Below are 10,055 nucleotides of genomic sequence, written 5' to 3'. Positions count from 1 at the left end.
CTCCCCGTAACGGCTTTCCCTTGTGTCACAGGGGTGGAGTGGGGGCTGATTTTTCCTGATGCTAACGGGGAGTACCAGTCGCCTATTAACTTGAACTCGAGAGAAGCTAAATATGACCCCTCGCTCCTGGAAGTGCGTTTGTCGCCAAACTACGTAGTGTGCCGTGACTGTGAAGTGATCAACGACGGGCATTCAATTCAGATTGCCCTAAAGTCAAAATCAGGTATGCTGAAACACGGCCTTTGCTTTCCCCGCTAAAGCTTGTGTTGCCTTAAGACTCGCTGTACGTGTATCCCGGAGCATAGGAACAGCAACTGCTCCCAGCAGCGAGCGGTTGTGCTTATTCGGCATGGACTGCGGCCGGTAAGAGTGTTGCTGTTGACTTCAGTGGGAAAAGGAGCACGCTTTGCAATGGGAGCTGCAAGTTTCAGTGCCAAGCTGGATGGTCAGTCAGATCGCTTCAGAGCATGTCCAGAATTTCCTCTTGTGGTGGTGTCATCTAATTCACTGGCATTAACAGCTGTCTGCATTCAGAAGCAGTCCAGACTATCGCTAAGACAGTGTGATGCCAAACTATTTTCTACAGCTGGCAAAATTTGTCCTTGGTCCGAAGACCATGTAAGTTAAAAGAGCTTTTTCCATTAATTTGAGTGGGTTGAATACTAACTACAGAATTGGGCAGCTTAAAATAGATACTCCAGTTATACATGCTTACAATATTGATGAAGAGCAAGTAGCAAAGCAGTCCTCATTTCTTAAAGGGTTTTTTGGTGTCATTCGTCAAGTGAGAATTAGAAGCAAATAATAAAAGAAACAATTCCAACTTAAGTGAAATTGCAGTATCTCACTCAGACCTTTCAGCTGGGTAAACTATTCTGTATGAAGGAGGCAACTGCCAAGAAAGTAAGGAGAAAAAAGTCCATTGTGCTTTCCAGCACTATGGTAGTTCTTACCATGTGTTTGGAAGAGCATCGAAGTTATTCTAACCAATCTTAGCTAGTAACAGCCTTTTGGGGGCATTTAAACAGCTGAACATTGTCAAACCATGAGACATTCCAACTTTTGTTTCCTTCTGAGATCCCAGTAGTCCTGGGAGCTACAGCTGTGCTGAGAGTGAGGGAGTCAGTCCAGTTTTACACTGAATATTTTAAAAAGGAAGGGTTTGTTATTTTAGTAATGATGCTTTCCTTTATAATTTCCTTTCCATGATAAATTCCATGTATTATTGCAACACAGAATATTTATTTCCACAGAATTTTGCAGATTTGCAATAGAACAGAAATTTTGTACTGCTAGTCAGTTTTACTGCCTTCATTAGAAGCAGAGCTCTTTTCTGAAGGAGTAAGGTTCTCTCTGCAGGATCAGGAAGGTTCTTGAATTCTCCTGTGGAGGAAGTGAGAGTGACCGCAAACGACGTCATCACTTGCATGCCAAAATGCAACTCCTTCAACCCCACCTTTCCCAAGGGCTGTTTGTAACTTAGTAGCAATAATTAATAAGATGGGACCAACACACCTAAATGTATGTGCAAAACCATTGGAGACTTAGGGGAAGGAAAGACTTCTTTTTAAACTTGGATGCAGTGTGATGCCAGACTGATGAGTCTTGAAATGTAAGAAAATGTGATATAGAATAAAAGTTTATGGCTGAGGTATGAAATTATGATTTAGGAAGTCTTGTTTTAGTCTCAGCTTTTCCTTAGATTTCATGTTACATAATTTCCCATTCTCCATTTGTAAACTGGGGATAATTTTTCCATTTTTGGGAGGGGGAAGACGACATTCGTCATCCCTACCAAGAGAAGAAAAGAGTTAATAAGCTGTGTTTGACCTAGTATTCTGGCCAATTTTCAGGGATTGCGGAAACTCCTGCAGCTTCTTTTCCTCACAGGGGATCTCTGACGACAAATCCGTTTAGCCAGATTATTTTAATGGGAACTGTTGAGCACTAAATGCTCTTGAAACTCTGTCCAATTAATGTGCAAGAGATCGTCATCTACTGTAATGTTAACAGTTAAAGAAAAACTTCTTTGTGGGGAAAAAGTAAACTGATTAAGATACGTATTAAAAATCAATTTGTCATTACTGGTGATTGATTTTATCCTTTAATTCAGGACACGCAGTCCGTCTGGAATTCCCAAATCCTTCTCATTATTAATTGCAAACATTTTCACAGGCTGCTTCCAGTTTGATCATCGTGCATGTGTTATGCATTAGGTGGAAGAAGCATGACCAACTGTGTAATGGAATTGTATATTGAAAAAAGCTTTAGAGGATGTCCTACTAACAGAGAGACTTCTCTTAAGCCAGCAGTGGATTGCACAGTGGATGATGGTTTCCGAATCATTTTCTAGTGAGGATCAAAAATTCCTGAAAGGCAAAGCGAAGTTAAACATGTTTCATGCATTGACAAGGATCAAGATTTGATGAAAGGCAAAGGAAAGATAAACATGCTTCATGCATTGAAATACTTTTATCATGGGATCAGTGTTATAACTTAAGCCTCAGAAATAAACTCTTTGAAGCTCCTGGAGATCCAGAACTACATCATATAGAGAGCATTTGTTCTAGTTACGCTTTCTCTAGGAGCAATATTTTAAAACAGAGAAAATGCTCTGTTTTCCTAAGAAATAGCATTAATTGAGTATCATGTTTCTTTTTATTTGTCCAGATTTCCCTAAATACTTCAATTGATTGTTTCACCCAATGTTCACCAGATTTGTACATTTTCTCTATAGAATATAGTTATAGATAGAATGTGGATAAAGCAAGTTTAAGAAACAAATCTGAATCTATAACTGCATTTAGGACATTTCATTTTAGAAACCCTAATGGCTGTTAGATCAGTTATGAAGAACTATTAAAGGAGGATTAATTGGAATATTTTACTTTTTCTCCAATGTAATTGCTTATGAAAACCATAACTAATCAGTTTTCTTTCAGGTTTTTTATAGTTCTGTACTTTTGTTTTTGTGTTTGTACAGTTGCAATATGATTCAATTGCTAAATTATGTTTTAGTATTATGCTATGCCTTGTGCTCCAAACTAAGGCCTTTTAGTTTGTGTGTCAAAATAGCTTTATATTATGGAACTTTAATTCCCTAAAGCTGTAGGTTATGCAATTAAATAATCCTTATCAATTATCAGAGATTGTAAAAGATTAATTCAAAGTCTATGAAACGTAAGTTCGAATTTAATGGATTCTGGGGAAGACTGTGAATGCCCTTAAGTAGAATCCAGCCCTGCCTAGAAGCCAATATTCAATGATTTCAATGGAAAGTTACCTACAGCTTGTGGAGTAATACTTGTTCTGAAGCAGATTCACAAATCCCTGTGCAAAATGTTTCCATTGATTAATTCCAAAGTAGACTGGGCCTCACAAGGTACAATTGCTTGCTTTTACTACTTATGGTGGAATTCTCTATTAATGCAAAAGTATTGAGCTATTATATACTTTTTTTTTTGGTATATGTTGCAATTGTGGATAGATGCTTTTATGACATTCCGGATGTTTAAAAAACCAAAGTTAAAAAAAGTCATGGCTGCCTAGAAGCTGTTTTTAAGTAAATGAGGTATGTTGTTGCTCCCGCGTGTAGCTTTGATTATATTTGGATATGGAGGCATTCTGTATCTCAGAAGGCTGACAGGTGGTATATGGCTGAACACCTTCACCTAGCAAAATATCGGCAATCAACAGTTTTCTATCAGTTTCTGTGACTCATAGCAAATACAGGTGATGGAGATTAAGCATTCGGACAAGTTGGAGGTAGTTACCAGTTCAATTCAGAACCCCCGCCATCTGTTTAGAGCACACAGCTACTGTCTTGATAAGAGCAATAAACATACTCACTCTTCTGACTGATAAAGGTAAAATGTTTTTATTTTGTGTTATGACCAGCTGTTCTGCCTCATAAAACAAAGAGTGCAGCATGACAGCAATTTCACTGTTGTTCGTAACTGCCTGAATTCATGTTCTGTACTTGCACAGTACTTCAAAAGTAAAGATGTCAAGTCTGTCAACTTTACTTGTCTCCTCTTTAGTACTGCTGATAATAAAGAAGCTTGCAACAATCTCCCCATTGTATTTGGAGAGTATATTCAGTGGCTTGTCTGCTTGGAAAGCCAAGTTCCTTACCATTTGTCTTCTTTCCCAGTGTTAATAGGGGGGCCGTTACCTCGAGGACATGAGTTTGAACTACACGATGTTCGATTTCACTGGGGAAGAGAAAACCAGCGTGGTTCTGAGCACACGGTTAATTTTAAGGCCTTTCCTATGGAGGTAAGAGTGACACTGCATTGCATAACACCCGCTAAATGCAAAAGATTTTATTTCATAGCCTGAGTTCCTGGTAGTTCAAAAGCGAGTTTCTTTTAGCTCAGCACTTTATTGCTTTATATTTCAACCACAAAGCTATCTTGCTGAGGTGTGCTTTAGTGCAGGTAAATTAGGATATGCATCTGGAATAGAATGCCTCCAGCACTCATCACATTGTATGATTAATTGGTCATAAAGTTAACTTGCAGAATTATTAACTTCTATCTTAATAATATTAGTGTTCTAACAAGATCTGCCGTTTCAACATTTCCTATGTCACCTTGACTAATAGCTATAGATGGGGAGAACTAGCCACTGGAAATATTTCCATGGTGAATAATAAGAACTTAGGTAAATTTGGAGTAAGTGTATAGCAACTTGTTCATGAAATAGCTTTACATATCTGAAAACTGAAGATTATGTGATACTCTTGGGTATGTTCTGTAGTATCTCAATGAATTATTAAATTCTGAAACACAAGCAAAGCGATAATGCAGTCTGAAAAAACTCAGCTGTTCATGGGGTGTCAGTTTGCGCTCCTAGGCGACCCAAATGCTGGGACCTATTTCTTCTACCCTCCAGCAGCCATTCATCATATTTACTTCACTTCCCACTGTCCTGTTGTTTACACTTGTCAAGGAGTGGCTTGGAGTATCCCTTAGACCCGGGGCTGCAAGACTAGCTTTAACAGATACCAACCCTGATGTTTGGTGACTTCAGCTTTGCATCTTTTATACAATTTATTGTGCACTGTATTGGTTTTAAAGAAACTGTCAAGATTTGTTCAGACTTCTTTGAGTCATTTTGCCTTATTTATCTATCATAATCCCTTACGAGCCTGAAACTCTTTTTCCTTTTTTCCTGTGTTGTTCAGGGCTAGGAAATTTGTTACTGTACCATTATATTAATGAATGCCAGACTACTGGAATAGAACTGCTTTATGGAAAAGGATATAAAAAGTATTAGAGCAACTACTGCAGAGCTAAATGTAAAAAGCTTGTGGACTTACACCATCAGTCTAATTCTTAGTGTTGTTCAGGTACTTTCTTTAAGAGTTGTGGGTCAGATCTTGGTCTCTGCTGTTCGCTATTTTGCACTGGTCCATCAAAAAACCCCATGTATGAAGTCACTCTTGGGGACTTTGCAGGTTGATTTCAGGCAGATCCTGGCAATGCAGGAGAATTACTTGAATGAGGAAGACTCATCAAGCAAAGGGAATGCAGAGGAATCACCTCTGCATCCTGCTTACCTGGCATAATATATACAATATGTTTTGTATGGGCAGTAGGACCTTCAGGATACTGCAGTGTTCCCCTGAGGCAGGAAGCAGCTTGTTCATTATGAAACAGCTCTGCTTAGTGCTTTTCCTCAAGGCTGATCCAGCATGTGCTGATCAAGAAATATTGACATGAACTATGTCAAGAACTGTGCTTGGGAGTTTATCAGGGTCTCCCGTCTCCTTGTTTATTAAGGATCACTTCGCAAACGGTCTTGGTGGTATGTGGGAACAGTTTATTGATAATCTACAGAAATCCCAGAATTCTCTACTCCAAATCAGTCCAGAGGAAAATGTACTTGACCCAGAGATGCAAAACAACAAACTTAATCAGTCATGAAGGGATTTCATTCTTCACCTACTTTAAAAGCAGCATGGCAGCTGCACAAACAGAATTCTGGCACAGTTGAAGAACATCACCTGGAGGTGAGCAAGCCGGTATTACCCTGTCTCTTGCATCTAAGCAGCTTTCAGTTAGACTCTGATCTCCAAGAAATAATTACTGATGCAAAAATTCTGTAGCAGAAAAAAATCATAATACACTTATAATACACTTTAAATACCGTGTGAATGTTTAATTTTGCATACAATTCCTTATGCAGATTAATTCTTCTGGCAGAAAATGACAGCACAGCTGCTTTTATCCAAGATCAGTTACAGACAGATGTATTGGCTGAGCCAGTTCATCATCTTCTGCCCCATGTTGCAAAAAAGTGCAGGGCAGTTTGTTCGACAGATGAGCTGCATTTCCTTCTGCTATATGCACAAAGAGCTGCTATATTAAATCCATTTCAAATTGTCCAAATCAAAATTATACTTGAGCAATAATAAAACAGGTACTTGTGACCACTATAAATGTTTATGAAGTTGTACACCTGAGACTCCAGAATGGAAGATTTTCTGTTTCCGTTCCGGGAATTGCCCCACCTAATTTTTTTTGTGGAGAACATTTATTTTTATCAAGGGACCAGGAAATTTATTTTCTTGACTTTTAACATTAGCATTGGTTTATACAGTTGTTGGAAATCGCCATATTCTGAACGCATATTTGGCTTGATTTTCACTGGGTTGGTTAGTTACTGAACACAAACAGTGATGGGTGCCTGTTGTGGCTACATACAAGCAGTCTAGTGTAGTTTATGCTTTCGTCCTGTACTAAATGCTATAAGGATTTTAAATTCTCCTCTCTTTGTGGGAGGAAGACAAATCAAGGGGAGAAGCAGTAGTATGAAAACATAAGTGCTTGGTTTAAGTGGGTACATTAACAACACAACAAACTAGGCCCAGATTATATACTCCATTACACTATTTTAAAACCCAAGCAGTTCTACAGAAATCAACTTTGAGTTTGAAGAGATCTATCTGAGATGATTATCTAGGACTATTTATTGACTGGAGCAGCAGTCTGGTTTTTTAGGACTGAAGACTGTAAGGCTTTATTTTATTACATTGGACCAAATAGTTGTGGAACAGCTTCAGATTATCAGTGTAATGATCTTAGTAAAGTACAGCTTTAAAAAAGGGTGTTATTTTTCAAAGTTTGGAAGAGCATTCTTCAGTTACTTCCTTAGTCTCTTCACCTTTGATACCATAACTGCTTTTATAGAAATTAGGCAATATCCTGTATTAGTTGGGTAATATCCCATGTCTCAGTGCAAAAATCTATTATTTCTCACTAGACAGCTGGGGCCTTCGTGCACAGTTAGGATATACAGGTTCATGGTGAAATAGGTAACCTCTGGAACAGCTTCTTGAAATAATTCACACTGTTGAAAAATGTTGTTCATGTGGCTTGGAGGCTGAGTTCATTGTTATTTTTATTATTATTTGAAGTTCAGCAAAGATATATTTTCCACCTTCCTTGTGTGAAGAAACCAGAATGTCAACAGTAATACGCCAGTGTTATCGTTTTCACTGAAACATCTGTGTCTGCAGTCAGTCAGGAAAGCAGGACAAAACAATACATGGTTGTCAGAGGTAAATACTGTAACATGTCTTTTTAAGCAAAGGAAAAGCAGAGGGCTGTACGTATCGGTACAATACTCCTCTCTCTGTTTCCTGAAAACAAGAGCATGAAGGCTGTTCTTGCCTTTTGGCCAGAAATTGGAAGGAGACATTTGTGCAACCTTCTCCAGAAATCCTTCTCACCAAGTACTTCTACTGCACGTAATTTCCTTCTGGCCAAAGTTACTTTGGCCACTGCTTGTGCTAAATATTTAATAATGATCTTAACATTGAGAGACTGTTTCTTGCCAGCAAATGGAACAAGGACCAAAGATTAGATTGTGCTTTACAGTACACATTTCCACAGAGCAGTAAAACCCACACTTACACGTGACTTACCTGAACCTGATTTAGGTGTAAGAAAGAGAGGAGCTATTTGACATCTTTATTCCTCTCCTTCATGCCAAGAGTATGGATTGGAGAAGGAGGAAGAACAAATGAAGATCTAATGAAACTCTGATTCCCTCCTTTACCTTTGATGCATAACAAGCAGATAGAGGGGGACAGGAATAGCAAATTTCTGCTATTTATTTTTGTTGTTAATAAAGTTAAAATAGGGGCAGATAAAAATGGAGTCCCATTGCACCTGATCTCTGTATAAACACAGCATACTATAGTGCCAGGCCAAATCAACTTCCAGTCAAAAAAGACAGGAAAGACAGCCAGAGAAAGTGAACCATATGATGGCATCAATGCTGTTTTATGGAAGAAAAAAAAAAATGTTTTCACTACTTCTGAAGTGAAGGGAAACAGGGAAAATTATGCCTTAAACTTGTCTCTTCCTCTTTGTTACTCAAGTGGTGGTGTGACCAAAGGCACAATCTGACCGTAAAGAAACAGTTGTTTCCAGGCCACTGCTCTGAAATAAAACTGTATCTGAGAAAATAAAAAGGTTCCTTTCACCACTTGTAATATAACCAGGAGGATAATTCTCTGTAATCCATTCTCTTTAAAATGTAGGATAATATTAGCTGTGAACCATGTGAAAGCTCTCAGTAGAAGAGGATTGGCAGAAAATCATTTAAAAATGTTTCCAAAATGTACAGGAATATTAAAAACTGTATTGTTGTCTGTCCTACAGTTTTTGAGTAGAGCAGAAGAAAATCCAGTTGCCTGAAGGACCAGAATCAGTTCTGTACAGGAAAAAAAAATGTTCCTTTCTGTTGTGTAATGAAGAGCAGACTAATTTATTCTGTAGACTCTTTCAGAGTTACTGAAATACTTGCTGCAATGAAGTTAAATATAATGCAAAAAACATATCCTGCCCTCAATCTGATTTAAACCATTAAGTTTTCCTTCGTTCATGTGAAATGGTGCCTGCCTAAGGATCTCATCAGAGTTACAGCTTTAGGGCTTCAGGTTAGGCTGTTAACATTACACTTACCTACTCAAGTCTTTACAGTCTTCGATGTGGGGATTTCTGTGTGCCCGGCTCTGAAATCAGATACCTGCACACTATGCATCCCCGTTGTGGCATTTCTTGAGAGGAGGTGTCACACTTTCAACACGGAAATTTATGCTTTGCCAACTTCAATATTCTTTGCCAATGCTATTTAATCTTGCCGTCTGTTTTAATCAGTTTCTTATTAGCTTGTTAGCAAATTATTTGGGTTAAAAAAATAAAACAGAGTATTTGTAATTGTAATAGAAGGCCTGGGAGATAGTGTGCATGCAAGCGTGTCTCTCCCTCTTTACGCAGAGACTTACAAACTGCAGTGAGACAGGGTAGGTGTGAATGGCAAGCAGGATTTAATCTGTAATGACAGTAGTTTCTAATATGTGAGCTCCGTTCTGATATCTTTGGATTTTTGCCAGTAGCTTTAGTGGAACTATGATCCCAGTCATAAACCCTAAAAGAAAAGGTTTTAAACCAAGGAGTAAATCCTGTTGTCTTAGCTGATTGCATTGATTACCTGCTTGTGAAAAAAAATTAATTCATTCCACTGAATAATATGAATGAAGAATATCTTGCTTAGGCAGTCATGAATTTAACAGGAGGCAGAAAGAACAGATTCCAGAAGGGTTTACGTAGCTTCATGCTGAGGTCTGGAACTCTGCTCAGAAATTATCCAAGTTTTCTGGTGGAAAATTAACTTGTTACTCAAAGGCTTGGATGATTTTCTAAATTTTGGAATCATTGCAGATGAATACTGTGAGCCGTGGTTAAAACAGTGTGTCTTATAAGAAAATGACATTCATATAATAGCTGTATCCTTGACAGGTTATGAATAACAGATTAGTAATAGTTTGAAGTAGATATGTCCATTGGACTTTATCTAATTTTTGAGGACAGAATTTGTGGAAAAACACAGGAAAATCAGGCCAGTATCTAAGCAGATGTTTTCAGTTTTGTTTTCCAAATCTGCAATGATTTATATAGAAACAATTTTTTACATATTATGTAGATGCCATTTATGAACATAACAACAATACTTAGCTTTACACAGCACTCCATGGTCAA

General features: G+C 38.0%; 1 protein-coding gene across 1 annotated transcript in view; it reads left to right on the top strand.

Annotated features, from left to right (window-relative positions):
• CA8 (carbonic anhydrase VIII) overlaps nt 1-10,055 on the top strand; it is a 65,642-nt gene that overhangs the window by 16,881 nt on the left and 38,706 nt on the right. Inside the window, exons 3-4 of the mRNA XM_009332109.1 lie at nt 32-223; nt 4,154-4,278. Coding sequence (XP_009330384.1) covers nt 32-223; nt 4,154-4,278 — 317 coding nt within the window. The remainder of the gene's footprint in view (nt 1-31; nt 224-4,153; nt 4,279-10,055) is intronic.

This window comes from Pygoscelis adeliae, unplaced genomic scaffold, assembly GCF_000699105.1.
Source record: "Pygoscelis adeliae isolate BGI_AS28 unplaced genomic scaffold, ASM69910v1 Scaffold98, whole genome shotgun sequence".
NCBI classification, from domain to species: Eukaryota; Metazoa; Chordata; class Aves; order Sphenisciformes; family Spheniscidae; genus Pygoscelis; species Pygoscelis adeliae.
Note: the sequence above shows the minus strand (reverse complement) of the source record. Positions and strands in the feature narration are given on the sequence as shown.